The 18914-nt window shown below is 45.1% G+C and overlaps 2 protein-coding genes across 2 annotated transcripts; one reads left to right on the top strand and one right to left on the bottom strand.

Annotated features, from left to right (window-relative positions):
- The first annotated feature begins 700 nt into the window (after positions 1-700).
- On the top strand, positions 701-4523 carry LOC124689733 (lysine histidine transporter 2-like). Its single transcript, XM_047223217.1, has 8 exons — positions 701-859; positions 2124-2278; positions 2582-2968; positions 3092-3485; positions 3577-3682; positions 3772-3863; positions 3944-4012; positions 4100-4523. The coding sequence occupies exons 1-8, from the start codon at positions 818-820 to the stop codon at positions 4196-4198; spliced, it is 1344 nt and encodes a 447-aa protein (XP_047079173.1). The 5' UTR covers positions 701-817; the 3' UTR covers positions 4199-4523.
- A 375-nt stretch (positions 4524-4898) lies between these two features.
- LOC124689711 (transcription factor GTE9-like) lies at positions 4899-11530 on the bottom strand. Its single transcript, XM_047223199.1, has 10 exons — positions 10199-11530; positions 10077-10125; positions 9840-9995; positions 7435-7505; positions 7260-7299; positions 6270-6338; positions 6061-6170; positions 5906-5972; positions 5687-5829; positions 4899-5603 (listed from the first exon to the last, which is right to left on the bottom strand). Exons 1-10 carry the CDS (start codon positions 11516-11518, stop codon positions 5346-5348), a joined length of 2283 nt encoding a protein of 760 aa, XP_047079155.1. The 5' UTR covers positions 11519-11530; the 3' UTR covers positions 4899-5345.
- Positions 11531-18914: the final 7384 nt, after the last annotated feature.

Raw genomic sequence — 18914 nt, 5'->3', positions numbered from 1 at the left:
AAACTCATGGCTTCGTCGGCGTAGCGGAGCGCGCTCCGGCCTCTTGTTCTTCCACCGCGCTGCACCTTGGTCCATCCCTACGACACAGAGTGCACCCAGCTGGTTTGTTATCTCTTGGATTCGCAAAGAGCACTACGGCACACACAGTGCTTCCTGCTGGTTGATTAATTTTTGTATCCTGAGTTCACCACGTGAGCATTCTCACGAGTTTCAATCTCCACACATGCCCATGCTACCGGATCAGCACCGTTTATTCTCCGTCTCGTAATGATTTCTTGGTTGTGATCTTTTTTTTTAACAAGTTAGTTGTAGGATCATCCCTGCCTTCCAAACAGATAAATTAGTGGAGAGTATTAACAATTAGAGGGTTAAGCGAACACCACAAATTTGATGATCCGGAAAATTTGCATCGCCGGGCTGAAAATCCAGATGTCGGACCGCGATCCAGGCCAAATACCTGCCTCGGGACTCGTTCATAATCCGTACGGGACTACGAGTGTTGGAACCCGTGTCCCGCATTTTTCTGCCGCGCTGGCGTGTCATCAGTCAACCCAACAACATTCTTTCATTTCCTCGAAGGAAAAAAAGAAAAACTAGAGTAATAACGAACCCAGCGAGAGATACGCTCTGGCGGCTGGCGGCGGGCGGTGCATCTGAACCTCTCCATATAAAGACCACGACGACTCGGCCGCCACCACCATCCCTGCAACTCCATCTCTTTCTCGTCCTCTTTGTGTGACTCCGGCCATTGCTGGAACCCTGAAGCTCGCCGTCTTTGTCGGTGGTGGAAGAAGGGAAGAAACGCGCGCGGCCGGCCATGGGGACGCAGGCGTCGCCGGAGAACTGCACGCCGCCAAAGGTGATCTGATTCTCTCTCTCTCTCTCTCTCTCATGTGCTGCGTCCGTACGTCGTGATCTGATTTTCTCGGCAATGTTCCTCTACCCATGGAACAACAACCTCGGAGAAAGAGAGAATCAAAGTTAGAGTTGTCCTAGCCATCGAACAGCAGTGAGCGAGATCGATAGAGCCCTATGGGTTAACTGATTAACAGGGCAAAGAAAAAAAATGCCTTTTTGCGTGGAGGATTCTCTTGTTCCGGCATGTCGCGCTAGTTCATCTTCTTCATGTGAAACTGGAAATCTTCTTTTTCCCCGAGAAACCGTGTGAAACTGTGGCATCTTGCAACAGTGTGGGTATCATATAATCAGTGTGATTCGTGATGCTTTGCCTTAACTGCGGAATTTTACCTTTTCCTCCTAATTAATGACTATGCCACTCCCTGTTTCCAGCTGTAATTTTACACTATATAACTGTGTCATCCTGCTCTCTTTTTTTTAAGATCCTCTCCAGCATATTACAACCTTTTGTTTCAGAAGAAAAATATTGAAACTATAAAGCTAGTGTGATTTAGAAAATATATAGAAACAGATCAATCAACAAAGAAAAAGACTGTGTGGTCCATGCACCTTGTACTTGGACTCACAAGTATGAACGGTCTTGATGCGTACTTCCAGTCCAGTACTGTTTCGCTTTCCGGCACCGGTAATAGCTCACACTTGGCTGCAAAAAGGAAAAATCTCACACTTTTTAATTCTCCATTAACTGCTTTCCTTATACAACATGGGATTGATTTTGCTAAAGAAATACAGTAAGAATTACTAGTAGGAGTATTTGTTTAAGAAGATTATCTTTGGATGGGAGGTTCTCATAAAAAATCTAGAAAACCACACAGCAAAGGTAGGGTGAATCTCTCGCATTCCGGGCAGGAAAACGTTACTATTATTTTGACTGGTAGTCTCATGCAAGACTGTTAGGTGAACATGCGTGGTTGAAAAATCAAAGATCTTTACCATGAGGTGACACTGACTGATAGGCTCTGATCATTACATATTTGTCTTGGGCGACTACTTGGCCATGTGACAAGTCAACTGCCCATTTCAAAAGGAATCACTCCCTTTGAGATTTTGATGTTGCCGACTACCTATAGGTTTTGAAATTGAAATGGTAGATGGTTATGAAATTAATTGGTCCATTTGTGCCAACAGTTTTGATATTTTTCAGTAACACCTATTTTGTGTGAGCATGAGACCTGTAAGCTAACAAAAATGACGAACTCTCACAGGATGAGAGGACTGCCCGGGAGAAGGCAATCGACGACTGGCTTCCTATCACATCGTCGAGGAAAGCAAAGTGGTGGTACTCCGCCTTCCACAATGTCACCGCCATGGTTGGCGCTGGGGTGCTAAGCCTCCCCTACGCCATGTCCGAGCTCGGTTGGTATGTACCGATACTTTGCCATGACACATATTACCTCTGTTCCACAATATAGATGTTTTGGTAGGTTATTTTAGCCTACCAAAACATCTCATATTTATGAATGTAGTACATACGTTTGAACCATGTTGCTTCAAATTAACCTTTCAGTTTCGAATGGTGATACCAGCCGACTGAATGACATGTTGGATCCAAATGCCGAACTCACGGCTGGTCCAGTTCTCAAAGCTCTAAAACTTGAAACGACATATACAATACGTGTCATCACTCATCAGTTCAGTGGTTTTTGTTTCTGTTTTTGTGCAGGGGTCCCGGCATCGCGGTGATGACCTTGTCATGGATCATCACGGTGTACACTCTGTGGCAGATGGTGGAGATGCACGAGATGGTCCCCGGGAAGCGGTTCGACCGGTACCATGAGCTCGGGCAGCACGCCTTTGGTGATAAGCTCGGCCTCTGGATCGTGGTGCCGCAGCAGCTCCTCGTCGAGGTCAGCCTCAACATCGTGTACATGGTCACCGGTGGCAACTCGCTGAAGAAGTTCCACGACGTGATCTGTGACGGCAAGTGCAAGGACATCAAGCTCACGTACTTCATCATGATCTTCGCCTCCGTTCACTTCGTCTTGTCCCAGCTCCCAAACTTCAACTCCCTCTCCGCCATCTCCCTCGCTGCCGCCGTCATGTCACTCAGGTAATATATACATGTCTCCACCGCAAACTGCTCTGTACTTGCTGTAGCAAATCCGGCAAATTTATATACTGTACTATCATTTTGGTGTCAACGGCCACTGACAAGAGCACACGCTATATGCAGCTACTCGACGATTGCTTGGGGCGCCACCTTGGACAAGGGGAAGGCACCAAACGTGGACTACAGCTTGCGAGCGTCGACGACGACAGGGAAGGTGTTTGGCTTCCTCGGGGGCCTTGGTGACATGGCATTCTCCTACTCTGGTCACAACGTGGTGCTGGAGATCCAGGCCACTATTCCGTCCACGCCGGACAGGCCGTCCAAGAAGCCGATGTGGAGGGGCGTGGTGGTCGCCTACATCATCATCGCCGCCTGCTACATGCCAGTGGCTATGATCGGCTACTGGGCGTTCGGCAAGGACGTGGACGACAACATCCTCATCACCCTCAACAAGCCCAAGTGGCTCATCGCCATGGCCAACATGATGGTCGTGCTTCACGTCATCGGCAGCTACCAGGTACTTTCCGATGCATGAAATTATGATGCGTATTAGAGATCAGGACGATTAGATCCGGCTGAACAACAAAATTTATATGTTTTGCGCACAGGTTTATGCGATGCCGGTGTTCGACATGATGGAGTCGTTGCTGGTGAAGAAGATGAACTTCTCGCCAGGCCTGAGGCTACGTCTGATTTCCCGGACACTCTATGTTGGTAATGTCCCCCTTAATTTCTGTCAACTCAACTCTTCAGTCAGGCATCTGACCATCTGTACTGATAATCCAACCATGCAATCTGTGCAGCGTTCACGATGTTCGTGGGCATCACCTTCCCGTTCTTCGGTGGCCTCCTTGGGTTCTTTGGAGGGATCGCCTTTGCGCCGACGACCTATTTTGTAAGCATCTTTTTCAGACCCGTTTCATTGCAGCAATCCAATCCCAGAGTATCTGATCAGATTGAACTTTACAACTGCAGCTTCCCTGCATCATGTGGCTCATCATCTGTAAGCCCAAGCGATTCAGCCTCTCATGGTTCAGCAACTGGGTAAGAAGAAGATCCAAGCTTTCTCTCTGTTCTTCTGCCAGAACTGCAAAACATGAATTCCATCCTGGTTTTCCTTTTATGTTTCAGATTTGCATCATCCTTGGGGTGATTCTGACGATCGTGGCGCCCATCGGAGGGCTCAGGCAGATCATCCTTTCTGCCAAGACATACAAGTTCTATTCATAGATCACTCCCGTGAGCCCTCGTGATTGGTTACTCTGTCTTTTTGCTGTCCTGAATTTTGCAAAGAAGATCATGGCTCAGTTAGACCAGAAGATGCTTGTGTTTGGTGGTAATCATGAAGGGATCCGGCCGGCTCTAGCGAGTGCTTGTTTTTAAGAACCCTGCAGGAGAACTGCATGTCATATTATTAAGAAGATAGGAAAGGCCAAAAACTGGCCTGAACAGAACCAGGTTCAGAGTACAACTAGCGAGTCTGCCAGCAGTGCTTGTATTCGTATTCTTTAGATTAATAAATAAATGGAAGATCCACAAATTGTTCATGTTAATTGATTGTTTAGGGTTTCAGTGCAGATACTCCAGATAAAGCTCTGGCCAGTCAAAGTAATCTCATTTCAAGGGGAGCACTGAACAAGATCACTGAGGCTTATTTCAAACGCCGATATTATATTCTCCATATTGAACATTATATCTACACGGTCCCACATTCTTTTGGGGGGGAATAATAATAATACAATCTCAGCACCACCACAACTAACCTAAATTGCACCGCAAGTTTCTCAGAGATCAATTAACAGCTCGCCTCCTACAAAAAAAAATACCTCCTTAATCCTAATACGAGGTATGCTCAGGATAGCCCCATACATCCAGCCAGCAATGTTCAGGAAAAGAGATTAAGCAATGGAAAATGAAACTGCAGAGAAGATAAACTTAAAACTGTTTTTCCATCTATCAACCAACCTCTTTGTACAGTTTCCAGGATTACATTCACAACAGGAAATGCCACTGAACTACCATCAAAACGGCTCACATCATGTGTTCACGAGCCAAGGACACAACCCATTTCCCCCCATCCCTCTGTTTTCCTCCAAAAAAGTATCATCAAAGATAATCCTCCATCTAATCACAGGGGCGTCCATTACTTCATCATGGCTGACAATAAACCCATTCTAAGATAGGCTCATTCCATCCGACTCCGCAATTGTGAAGACTGGTTTCCAAAGCCTGCTAATAATCATTTGACTTTGCACAGCTCATACATTCGGTAGAGGAATGAAACCATCAGGATCGATGTGCACTTCATATATGGAAAACGTCAAAAAACAGCTCCACAGGCCCCCACTCAGTTTATCATAGAATGATCCATAAGCTGTCAGTCTATTTCGCCTTCCTCAACATCAATTGTTTGTTCATCCGACCCTACTTCCTCGTCTTCTTCATCATCATTTTTCATATATAGTCCGAGCTGTTCTAGGGGGTTGCCCCCAAGGTTAAATCCAAGAGCCTCAGGCGTATGACTTGGACTCATTTCACCGACCAAGTTGTGATGCTGTTCACTTGTGACAGTTCCGAGCATTTCAAAATCTTTTAAGAAGAGACTCCCTTCATTGATTTCTACGGTTTTCTCCATCTGCAGGATCAATAGTTTATGCGCTTAAGAGCATGGATATCAACACAGCAAGATGTTGCTTGCCAGATTTTGTCTAGGTTTACCTGTTGCAAGGCTTTACGAGCTGCTTCTCTTTCAAGTTCTCTTTGGCGTTTAGCTTCTGCAGCAGCCTCAGCAACAGCTGCTGCTTCAGCCCTCTTGCGAGCTTCCTCAGCAGCTTTAGCCTCAGCTTGTAACCGAGCTTTCTCTGTAATGGAGATGGTGTCTCAATACACTGTATTGCAGCTGCCATATCAGCCCAATGATTATCAATTTCAGCTCACCTTCTCTTTGTAACCTTTCAAGCTCCTCCCTCTCGCGTCGAACTTTCTCAGGATCCTTCTTCGCGACCTGATATGAACAATCATGTGAAACATGTTGGAATAGTATCAACTAGAGCCCAAACAATGCCCTTCATAGACTACTTTCGAACACACACCTGATCAAGAGCCTTCTCACGAGCCTTAAAAATTGTATCAGCAAAGCGGCTTTTCAAAATGGCGGCCCGGTAACTTCCAGGTGAAACCTGTTTCTCAGACAAGTTCTCCCCTGAAATATCGATTCATTAAATAAACTGTAGGAAAAACCATTTTATCTAGCAAAGCTGCACTGGGTAACCAAAGAGACAGTATAAAAGTCCAAGCGTACCCTCATCGTCAGCAGAAATAGGTACAGGGTCAGTACTTCCTTCTCGTGTATTCAATGAATTATGTGAATCTACAAAGATAACAGTTGATAGTAAAAATACGTAAGATGCAAGTAGATATTCTAAAATTGCAGAAGTTGAACAAAACCAATCCACGAGCACTTTGAGAAGTTGGGGGATCAACTTAATACCACACTGTTTCTATAAAATACGGCATTACTACATCGATGTTCCATATAAGTAACTTGCACAGAAGTTCAAAAGATAAAAGTTTGAAGGAGACCCCACTTGGATGTAGATCCAATGACCAACCCCCCACCACCACCCCACCCTACATGTAAGGAAGTGACAACGAACCATTTCTCTAACAGTTTAATATTAGTGGGTTAATATGGCTCTGACAAAATGGGTTAAACCGGACACCACTTGAATTCAGCCTCAATTGACTGACGATCTGCCCTTTTCTCTGACAGGATAATATTTAGTGGAACGTATAATTGACTCCACTTGGATGCAATCTGGATACACTTTGATGTTTCATAGCTCAAAATGTGTCTGAAAGTAACATGTTAAAATTCGCTGAATTTTCTATACACAATAGTAACCCCTGCATGTGATTCGGTCCACATTACTTCTAACACTACCATATTTGGCAGGATAAATTGCTCAGATTGTCTGATAATGTTTCGCCTGGCTTGTGTCAAACATCAAGCCTAGCATTGTTATTATTTAAGTTTTAATTTAAAACTCTTATTGAGTTTAATCGATCAAATCTCATGAAATAGTAATAATTATTAGATAAGAAGTGCTTAGTAGAGCACAGCAATACAGAAATAGGTAATGTGACTAACTTTTGAGGACTGGGCTTTGATAATGAATTAAGTGGTCAGGTGGGTTTATGTTAGGCCTGATCAGGGATTTATGCTTGCAGATAGGCCACACGCTGAGATGGCTTCAGAATACCAAGGTTTTATTATAAGAAAACATCTTACCATTTTCCTGATCCAAGCTAACCACAGGTTGGGTGTTCTCCTGCAAGTACACAGAGAGCAACCATTGAGGAAACCGATGTCTAAAATAATCTTTGGTCAGTAGCATGTCAATTTTGTTCGAGACTTGTAAAATGTTCTAAAAACTACTCAGAATACAGTAACTGTGCAAAAGTACCTTGACCCCGCTTTTTGGCGGAGGAACTTTGACACCCAAGTCACTTCCAGAGGAGCTACTTGAGTCCGAACCTGAGGATGCAAAAGGAAACAAAATGATCACCGTGTTGGGTATGATAATTCACATGAAGTAAAGGAGAATGACATGCGCCAAATGATATTGGCTTTTCTCGCCGTGTGGGTTTTATCATCTAATATCATGAAAGAATAAATTTTATGGACATTGGCTTGTTTTCTTCATGTTGGATCCATCGTGTAACATTGTGAAAGAAACAAATCATGTCCACAAATTTAAATGAGCTTGAGAGACAAGTTTTCAAAAGTGGGCCTTCCAGTGACCTAAGAACAGGTCCTTTAACAACAGACCTGGAGGGTGGGCCAGCCATATGGTTCCCTAAAACAGTTGCAATGGTATGCAGAGTTACCCGGAAAAATACAATAGGACAACTGAGAAGCTATTTATAGAACTAGACCATGCTAAAGAAGATGTTCTATAGTCCCCTAAAAAAAAGATGGTCTATAGTCCACTTGAGACATAATTATCAATTGATACTAGCTCCTATAGTTTAGCAAATTAAGTGGTGCAAACTTCTGTTTGTGAAACAGTGAGTGTTTATAGTAATAAACCTAATCCAAAAATTCTAACATGGCTGACACTGTCAGATTCTGTCAAGGATTTGTACATGGATAAAAACATACAGCAGTGTAAGGAAAAAAAAAAGAATTATAAAGAAGCACTCAGTTTTGGCTCCTCCATTTCCCCTGGTCCCTTGAGTGATCGGATTTAGGTATTATATAGCTCATATTCACAAGCATGAACCGAGTGAAATGAAACGCAGAAAAGGAATTTCATAAAGGAAGCGAAAGTGATTTATTATCACCAATTCCTGGCGTGTTATCATAATGTTCTGTATTTAAATGCTAGGCTGCTAGCTGCTACAATCAGCTGGGAGTCAACTCAGCTCTTAAAATACAATACAACCAGCCTCGAGACCATCCTCATGTGTAACAGTGCGAATGTATGACACATGTTTGGCACTAGGTACTCATTAGCATCAATCAATTGAGCAGGGAAAGAAAACTTGATGGACTCTCTAAACTTGCCATACATCCATTTCATACTGCAATCAAGCACACTATTAATGAACCAAATCCTGTAATTTCAGTGTTACAAACTATGCAAATCAAGAATAGAATGGTCCTGATACGAAAACATCAAAGTGAACTAGGCTCAGGAGGGTCCGCCTATAAAATGGCATTAAGAAAATGGAAATAATTCTTGTTGGTACTTGATTTTCAGAATCTATAGTTCTAGATCTAATAATAATGGCATTGGTTTTCTTTAAAACAGGGCTCTGGTAGGGTTCTGGGTAGTGGCCAAAACGGATACCAATAGGGATAAGGGAAGGCTTACAAACATTGACATTTGAACTTTGAGTAATATATGTGCACCTACAAAATTTTGTGCAAATATTTGCTTTTTGGCCTATGCACAAAACCAAATTTGATGCGCATGAAGAGTAGCATTGGCCATTCATCCAGGAAACAAAAAACCATACATTTATGCAAAAAAAAAACAGTGCATATAATACTGAAAAATGTACATCTGTTGTTTTCTGGGATGTTCTGAAATTTGAGGCTGCAGTTCTTTTGTTTTTTAAAAGGCCTTAGGTGAATCCATGGGCCAAAAAGGATCCTCGCAACTTGTGGATAATAAATGGGCTAAGTGGTAAAGGATCAGCAGTACAAGCAAAAGTGTCAATGGATGCCACTTAGATAAGTGAAAAAGGAAATTATACCATGTTAAAAAGTGAGCTATCTTCACAATACAAACAGTGAACAAAAATGTGTGATTTATCAGCGGTGAGATTAATTGATCAAAATTTATTAACTGGGCCTCAACAATGAAGAGCCCAACAGAATCTCCTGTAAGCATTGCAACACTTGTTACTCATACTGTTATGTAAGTTCTACAAGCCACAAGCATACACAGGTATACAGGCTCTGCTTGCTGCCATGTGAACTAAATCAAACTGCTAACATGCAGTTGCTATGAACGATATATTAATATTTAGCGTATTGAACACCTCTTTCAAAAGTTGGAACTAAACTAGAAACAACCAGACCACAGTTATCAATACTACCAATTTTCAACTTATCAATTCTTGTTGACAGTGAATATTCATCGATCCACGATGTCAACTATGCAAAGCACGGTGCAAGTTATTTCAACCTTAAGGATGATAGTGTCAGAAACGCCATCAATTTGCAACATGCAACATGGAATGGAAAAGTAAAGAGTACAGCGAAAGAACATATTGCTGAACTCGCATCAGGTAGGTAAAGATACAAAGTTAGGGAATGTAATATGTGAAGGTAAATGATAAATGAGCGAAAAATACATACCGCTGGAGGATGATCCTGACTCGCTACTAGAAGTGCTAGAAGAACTATGCTTGCTGCTTCTGTCTGCTGTTTCACTTTCAAATACCACAGGAGGATATGCTAAAGGTGGAAGATCATTCCCACCAATATCAATGTCTTCTTCAATAAGCTCATTGCCTGCAAATACATGTACAATTATTAACTTCAATTCAACAACAACCAATGCCACACAGAAAACATTAATGGGGAGAAATCAACCGTCATGATGCATGGATGGGTTGACGAGTCCATCATATTCACTTTCGAACTGTTAAACAGAAGAAAACAATGATCAGTAACCTAACTAGCGAATATCAATCTCCAATACAAATAGCACCCACCTCAACCTCACGAGGCTCATCTTTTGTAGGGTTTCCAGACTGATTTACTCTATCGTAGTCATCCAGAAGCTTCCGTAATTCAAAAAGCGTATCATCGCTGAGAGCATTCATGTCAATAGTCAGCTCATCTTCATCAGCATCATTATCATCATTCACATGCGTCTTTATGAAGTCAACTACATGTTCTGGAATGAATCCACCATATGACTGTAGCCTTACGCTCAGTTCAACCTTCTGTTCATCTGTCATCATCTCCATAGCAGCAGGCTGTACCACTGGAGCATCCTCAGCCGGCTGAGGCATCTGTACGACTGATGGTACTGGAGCATCCTGGATCAAAGGCGAGGCTTTCCTCTTCTTGGGTTGCAAAACTGGCTTGGCAACCACATCCTCTTTCTGAAAGGTGCTCTTCTTATATGAACCTTTATTTGATGAAGTCTTTTTCTCGGAAGGGTCTTTATTGTCAAAGATATTTTTCTCAACCGCGACATTTCTCGAGTGCTCTACTACAGAGGATTCCTCCTCTGGCCGTGGAAGCTTCTTCTCGATCGGCTTCCATCTAGGTTCAAAAACGCTGCTCATGGTATGGGCCATTATGTTGACCGCATTGCCGACCGGGTTATAAAGTATAGCATTGCTGAAGGTAAGCCTGACATCCGCAGCAAACTCCCACGGCGTATGGTACATGCCCGCATTCAGCTTCTTCTGGATGGTGCCCAGATCCATGGGGTGCTTGACTATGTCGAAATAATCAGGGATGCACAGCTTCACGGGATCAACCGGGATAACAAACGGGCCTGCAGAACGATGCTTCATGAGGTTCTTCAGAAGGTCCTGGCATTTCTTAAACGAGGCCGCGTAGTTGACGGAGCTAACCACAGGCCGGGCCACCGACGGCGGCTCCCCTCTGCCGGACTGCACCGAGTTGCTCCTCCTGAGATTACTATCTTTTTTATTGGCGGTGAAATCGCCCCCGGCCGACGCGGTTCCGCCGTTCATGCTCGCGGCGGCGGCAGATGCTCCTCGGGAGAAGAGCCGGCTCTGGAGGGCCCGCACCTGCTCGAGCTCGTCGCGGAGCCGCGTCTCCAGCTCCTTCCTGTCCGAGGCCGACATCTTGGGCAGCTCGAAGAAGACCCGCGGCACGTTGAACCCGGGAGCGTCGTCCGTGTTGAGGTTGACGCATTTCCTCTTGGCTTCGCTCTGCGCCACCGGGTGATTCGCGGGCGGCTTCGAGACCCCCACGGTTTCCACCCCGTAGCGGTAGTCCGGCACGAAGCCGAGCGGGTGGCCCTTGGAGAACTTCTGCGTCTTCCCCATCATCGCGCGCGCGGGCGGGCGGGGCCGGGGGGAATACGCGCGCGGAGCAGGAGAAGACTCCTAAGGACCGCAATGCGCCGCCGGGGGCGCGGGATTTCGCCGGAATTGAGCCGAAAACCTAACCCTAACCCCCTGGAGGGAAGGGGGGCGGTTAGCTTATCGCGCGGCCGCCCGAGAGCAGGAGGCGGGCGGGGGGGGGCGACGAGACGTCGATTGAGGCGGCGCGGCAGCTCGATTCGAGGCGGCGCGGCGAGGGATCGAGCGACTCACCGAGCAACCCGCCGCCGCACCCACCGGCGGCGCCGCCGCGAGATCCCGAGGCCTTCCCCCGCGGGCGCCCCGGCGCCGCCGCGGAAGCTGCTGCGGCGCGAGGGCTTGAGCTCCGACGACGAGGTCGGGGCGGAGCGGGGGGCGGCGCGGAGGCGGCGCGGCGAGGCGGGAGCGGATGAAGGCGAGGCGGCGAGACCTGGGGTTTCTCTCTCCTGACCTTGGCGTCTCTTTTTTTCTCTCTCTCTCTTGGCTGTGCCGCTGGCGCAAGAGAGCTGTAGGCTCGAATCGGTGGGGCCCGCTGTAAGCGGCGGATGTGGATTGCACCGGGCGGCTGGACTGTGGGTCCCGCTTGGACAGCGGTCCCACCGGACGGAATAGGGTGGGCGGCTCTGACTTGTGGGGGGAAATCTTGGCCGTTGGGTGTTTAGAGCGGACGGCGCGATAAGTTGCGTGCCCGCAAGGCCTAGGGCTTCGTATATGCAAAGAAGAATCACGTGTTGATTTGCCGCCGTCACATCATCGCGGGTTGTAAACATGAACACAAATAGGAGGATTTTCGAATTAAAGACATTTGCTTGGAATGAAAGTGACATGCTGGTACGGCCAACTCATGTAAAAGTAATAACTTGGTTCAAACTTCAAAGGGATTTCGGATAGACAAGCACTATATCGTGCATAGTACATGAAAGGCTATCAAAGAGGGAGAAAGTTCAACACTAAAAGATGCAATAGTCTTCAAGTCAATTTTCGATCTAGAGTGCAAGACAAATTAAAGTCATGCATGACGCAAATGGAAGCTACTACTAAATACTCCATCTACTCAACACTAAAACACTACAAAAAAAAAGTAGAAGCAGTCATATTTCTGCCTTTTTTTAAACAAGACCCCGACTGGGCCTAGCTTTATATTGAAAGGTTAACAAAGTTCGGAACAAAAGACCCCACGAAGGAGGCACACAACACTTTCAACCACAACAGGCCATACCATCAAACGAGAACACACTCTCAACATCTGCTAGCCTCGGGGCTCCTCCTACACTATGAGAGAAACACCTACAACTACCAACGTTTTTTTCACAATGAAAACATACAAACACATACACCACACTAGGGGCGACGACAGGCACCAAACTGTTAGGAACGGAGGATAACTACCCAACTCCAGCATGGTCGCGCTCCTCCGTGCCCAGTTCCCAAACCCTAGCAAATACTATGGTGTGAAATAAAGATGGTTATATTTTGTTTATGCATTATGGTTTAGTTCTCTATTTTGACGTTCTGTTCCATGCAATGTTTGCCTTTTGGACAAAATAGGGAATTACCTCTAGGCATGTGGTGGTAGGGAGGTGTCAGGTGACACCCTCACGTTGTTCTATCATCATGTGGCTAGAGGGGGAAGAAATGGGACTCACAAAGCGCATATCCATGGGTTCTTGGTTGAAACCTTAATAGCTTGTGTACCAAGGTGGCTTGTCGAGTACACGACTGTGGTTATGAGGGGTGGTTGAGAAGATGGCTGGTCTGCAATCACCCACTTAGGAACTCCTTCCTCATACATGCATGAACAAAAGATGAAATCATCTAGTTGAAACATCAAACCTAATTGCTAGTGGTAAATCCTACATTCACCGAGAACACCTTAGCCATCTGCAGTTTTAGTCTTTTTCACACTGTGTTGTTCTTTATCTTGGTAGATTATTTTAGTTTATTGAAGTTGCTATTTAAATCATGTTTCCATCACTCATACTTTTCTAATTGAAATCAAAAGTCAACTTGAACGATTTACTTTAGTATTTAATAACAAGAAACTCTTGAAACCGCGGCGGAAGGCTCTCTGTGGAATCGACACTCTTATTTTAAAACTAGCTACACGTACCTACGCACAATTATCAGTAATTGTAACCCTGGTCAATAAAGCTTTGGATTCAAAAAAAAAGTATAATGCCACTATATATGTTTATTTATGGAGTACTATGGTTGAAAATGTACTCCCTATATTTCAAATTATAAGGCAATCAATCTACCAAAAATGTCGAGTGTTTTTACGGTACCTTTTACTATTGATGAGAGGTCATTGTATGCATAAAATGTTACCATTGATTTCAAAGGTTATTCTAGACCTTCGAGGTACGAAATCATTTTTTCTGGCACTCGCCGTCCCATTAAATATGAGATTTAAGTAGCCAAAAATCTCAATAAACAATTCTTCATTTTCTTCTTCTACGCATATTTATTTTGTTTCACTATATTTTGTTTTAAACTATGGTAGATTGATCACCATTGCAACCAGAGTAAAAAAATTAACACGTGTGTATGAGGGCCACGCAAGATGATCCACGAAGCATCGATGCCACCGCACGAGACAACCTCTCGTCTTAATTGGTGGAGGGTCGTCTTCCATTCATGGAATTACACCCCTGAAAGTGTTCAGTTTGACTCGTGCTAAGCCAACCAACCATGATAAATTTTTGCACAAAACTTTCCCTATAAAATTCGCGCATGGATTTACTCTTAAAGGTGTCGATGAGTGCATTTTACAACATATTTTAGGCATGTAAAAATGCTACTTGCCACTCATATCATGCTCCATCTAGTTCTAAGTATGTCATTTATGCATGATTACGAGTTCTCTTTCATTTTCAATGAATGTCGCGTAACTATTAGTTTTATTAGGATTTTATTATTCTTCTTTGTCTTTTATAAGTGTGTAGGTGCAAGGTGCAATTATGGATAAAGCAATGCATGGGAAACAAAAGAAGGAGCAATGTGGAAGAGCTGCAAACATCGGACTTAGCCATTTGGAGGGTGGAAAAGGTGATTTTCCCATAATCACAAAATACAAATCCAATACCATGGTGGTGTATCTCTTGTCTATACGAGTTTAATGAGCTGAAAAACACCGAAATCGGAGTCTGTATGAGGAAATGATGGCCATTTTAGTGCGGACATATGCAACTTTAAAGAGCATCCATACTGGCAGAGCCTAGAGCCTGCCCATTTATATGCCCGTATCACGACATCCAGGTCGCAGAAACTTCCAAAAAATATATGTTTCTTCACCGTTTTGGCCCCCACTCATTCCTAGGGTTTTTCCCAAGCCATATGGATGATATTGGGAGGTCCTTGGGGCCCTCCTAGTTAGGCCAATATAAGGGAGGGGGCAAGGGAGAGAGACACACCCATCCGGGCCGCCACAGCGGAGCTCTGCCGCTCCGCCTCCTCCATTGTCGTCTTCACGAAGATCTCCACCATCAACCAGCACATAAGAGGAGAAGGGACTTAGATCATTGGAGGCTTGGGCATAATCTCCATCATCAACCGTTGCATCTACACCATCTCCATCGCCATCACCATCCTTTACCTTCATCTTGTTGTATTTCCTAAAGTTTGTTGTGCATTTGAACAAGTATTCATTCATCTCCATGTACTTGATCTGTATTATTAGAGTTAATAGCACGGCGCATACATGAACTTGTCCGGCATGTGCAATGTCCTCCACCAACTTGCAAAATATGCTCCACTTAGCCGTCAACTTGATAGGCGGGTTCAAATTAGCACAAATCAGTCAGAATTTGACACCTGGATGACACGCTGGCCTTGTGTGCTCATCTATTTCACGAGAAAGCCCCTGCAGTATTTATGTAGTAGCAGTTGGAGGCCTCTGAACTGGTGGCCGTAGTAAATAGACAGTAATGACACAGATACATTTGCACAAAATCCTCCACGGCGACGATATCAGCCCACCTCGAGCACTCCGCGATCAGTTCGGCGCGTACGTCGACTGCTCCTCCTCCATGGCGACGGTGACGACGCCGTGATGCCTCCGACCGTTCTTGGCGGCCGCCCCAAAGTACGGTATGCCAACGAATCTTCCCCTCGCTCCTCCCTCTCTCCTCTGCTTTTCTATTATGTGTTGTCTCTGCGGTTGGGTAGGGTTTTGGTAGGGTTTGCGTCCTGGTGATCCTCGAAGAATTAGGTCGATTTGCTTGTCTATTAGGGTCTATTTGACAGCAAAATAGAACGAAAAGGCAAAAAAAAATCCTTTCGGATTTGGTTCTCGATGGTGCATGAACTCGGTTTATATGAATGAAATAGTGACGGATTTGTTTGCCTCTTGGTGCGAATGCAAGTTCAGAAGGTCGAATTCGATGAAGCAGATGATGTGGAAGCAATGTTGGAAAAAAAGTTAGTGAATTTGGGGCTGCAGTTTGTTTGTGGCTTAGCTGAAAGTCTGAAACTGCAATATTTGTACTGAAATTGTCCTCTGTTTTTACACATTCATATATGTTCTGCATATATGTGCTGAAAGTCTGAAACTGCAATATTTTGCAATGTAATTGCAGGAAATAATGAGACACTATTTTCTGTAGAAGTGGAACACAATGGTTTCTTTTGTGGCTTATATGATAATTTGTCATACATTCAGCCATCAATTGAGTGGTGGGATGACTGCAGTAGCGAGACCTGGTCCATTCTCTGGATTGATGATCTGCTGAGTCAGATGGGGTATGAGAGGGATGGTAGAATGCATGTGTACTGGTGTCAACCTGGCAAGGACATAACAGATGGCCTAGTTTGCATAGAGAAAGATGTAGATATTGTAGCAATGTGCAATGCAGTTGAAAGTGCATGGAGCCCCCATGTGTGGTTTTGGTAATTAATGATAATCCCTATGGACTAATGTTTGCATTGAGTTATATTTGTAGGAGTTGTTCATAGGCAATGCTTGAACCATATGTTGGCTTCAAGATAGCAATAAGAAGCAAATGAAGAATATCAAGTGTCAAGTATGTCTTGAAGATGAAGATGAAGTGAGCTCTCAAGGTTAACTTCAAGACATCAACGAAATGAAGTGCAAGTTCAAGATGAGCCAACTCGAATAGATCATAAGCTTGAAGCTTGCCATGAAGAAATGAAGTGCAAGTTCAAGATGATCCATCTCGAAGAGATCCTTTGCTTGACTCTTGCCATCTGACATAGGCATCCCAAATGGGCCTGCCGAAGATGGTACCCGGGGTTTACTGGAAGCCCAATACCCGAAGAATAAGAAGATTCGGGAGCCCAAGATTTACTAAGGAAAGATAGAGTTGTAATAGGAAGTGTTGTTTGTGATCTCGGCGGGATGAGTTAGAAACCGTCCCGGACTATGTAAACTTGTATAGCACGAATCCCTCGGCTCCACCTCATATATAAGGGGAGTCGAGGGACAAAGAATCAATCGAATCATTGTCTGCAAACCCTAGTTTTCATAGTCGTCGAGTACTTTTCGGCTGAAACCTTCGAGATCTACTTGCCCTCTACTTCTAACTAAACCCTAGCCTACAATCCATAGGCATTGACAAGTCAATACCTTGTCAATTGGCGCCGTCTGTGGGAATTAGAGGCGTAAGGAGCTGATCTCGATGGCACGCTCAAGATCTTCGACATCGTCAACCGCAAGCAACACAATGGATCGAGGTAAACGGATCGCTACCGGTCTTGTCGATTTTGTTCCTCACCCACCCTCCCGTTTGGATGCATATGCGTATCCGGCGGAGCCCATGGAGATGACGTTCGGAAGGTTCCACTTTCGCGTCGAGAAGGAAGGATCGTATCGTGTCGAGATTCCGATCTCGTCGGAATCATCAGTGGCCGATTCCGATTTTTCAAGCTATACATCGTCAAACGAATCAGGAGAAGAAGAAACCTCGGCGACACGCTACGTCAGCATCGAGCAAGAGAGAAACTCGCCAAGATCTTCAACGACATGTCGTTTGAGTCATCTCGCGGATTCATATATAAGCGATGGTTCAAGCAATGTCGACGATTACGACTTCATCGACAAATCTTTGACAGTGGGCAAGGTCTTCATCAATCTCAACGACGATGTCACCAAACCCAACATAGATCTGAGTACAAAGTATCATCGGATTTACGCCATTGAAGATCAAGAAGAGACATTCGAGGCTTTCGACAGCTTGGGAAATCCATACGTCGATCCCTCCAATCTGCGACAAGGCTTGGGCAACAAATACGTCGGGCCGAGCCGCGAGATAGAGTTCAACTTTCACAAGCAGCGTGGGACGGAGGCTGCGAGAGCTATGAACGGCACGGAACCAATGGCTACCACAGCCACACCGGAAGAATTGCAAGCATATCAATATAGGCTCGCACGAGCTGCCAGGGAATTGGAAAAACAGACGACTGAGTTGAACAGAGAAAGGAGGCAGCTTCGCATCCAGCAGGAGAAGGGCAGATCTAAGTCGACAATCTAGAACTACGGGTGATAGCCATCGGGAGGCGCGAACGAGCAAGGTCAAGACCGCAACACATACCCGAAGCGGAAAGAGAGCACTTGGTTCAAAACCTCGACATGTCCTTTATGTCGATAGATACAAGAGGAAACATCATCCCTAAGACACCGCAGGCTGGGTATATGGCGACACATGCTTTTATCCTTGCATCTAAACCACCTCCGGGTGACCCAAGGGAAACACTCGTACAATATGGCGGTAGCGGGAGTTGGAGCTATGGGGACAGCGTTTATATCAACGCCTCCCGAAGGAGTGGCAAGGCAAAATAGTCCGCGACCCGCAAGCAGCAACAGCGGCAAGACACTCGAAGGGCCAAGTGGAGCAAGAGACACAAGAAGCACAAGCAAGAGTCGACGGAGCGCGACAAAGCGTGAAGGGATCATCGGCAATCCCCGAACTTAACGACGAAGATATGTGCGGCTTACCATGCTTCACGAGGAGAGTCCGAAAACGCGAGTCCCCTCAGGATTCAAGTTACCCGATAATTTCAAGAAATTCGACGGCCTTCAAGATCCAGAGGATTGGCTAGTCGACTATCTGGAGACGGTGAAGCTGACAGGAGGAACTAGGGCAACAGCCATGCAAAGCATCCAGGTGCACCTGAGTGGTGCCGCACGATCATGGATAAAGAAACTCGCTCCAGGATCCATCGACAGACTGGGAAAGTTTCGAGGACGTGTTCGTCAAGAACTTCAGCATCCACGTGCAAAAACCCGCATCGTTAGAGGAGTTGAGAGCGTGTCGACAAAAGCCGGATGAGCCAATGAGAAAGTACATCCGGAGGTGGAATATCATCAAAAACTCGGCAGAAAACATATCCGACGAGAGAGCAATAG

This window comes from Lolium rigidum, chromosome 1 (assembly GCF_022539505.1).
Source record: "Lolium rigidum isolate FL_2022 chromosome 1, APGP_CSIRO_Lrig_0.1, whole genome shotgun sequence".
NCBI classification, from domain to species: Eukaryota; Viridiplantae; Streptophyta; class Magnoliopsida; order Poales; family Poaceae; genus Lolium; species Lolium rigidum.
Note: the sequence above shows the minus strand (reverse complement) of the source record. Positions and strands in the feature narration are given on the sequence as shown.

Bases quoted from the DNA above. Each gene is read 5' to 3' on its own strand.
- LOC124689711 (XM_047223199.1), bottom strand. From the start codon at position 11,518: ATGATGGGGAAGACGCAGAAGTTCTCCAAGGGCCACCCGCTCGGCTTC. The intron at 10,126-10,198 runs GTGGGTGCTATT...TCTGTTTAACAG, and splicing joins ATGAGCCTCGTGAGGTTGAG to TTCGAAAGTGAATATGATGG. The intron at 5,830-5,905 runs GTGAGCTGAAAT...TCTCCATTACAG, and splicing joins TGAAAGGTTACAAAGAGAAG to AGAAAGCTCGGTTACAAGCT.
- LOC124689733 (XM_047223217.1), top strand. From the start codon at position 818: ATGGGGACGCAGGCGTCGCCGGAGAACTGCACGCCGCCAAAG. The intron at 2,279-2,581 runs GTATGTACCGAT...GTTTTTGTGCAG, and splicing joins GCCATGTCCGAGCTCGGTTG to GGGTCCCGGCATCGCGGTGA. The intron at 2,969-3,091 runs GTAATATATACA...CGCTATATGCAG, and splicing joins GCCGCCGTCATGTCACTCAG to CTACTCGACGATTGCTTGGG.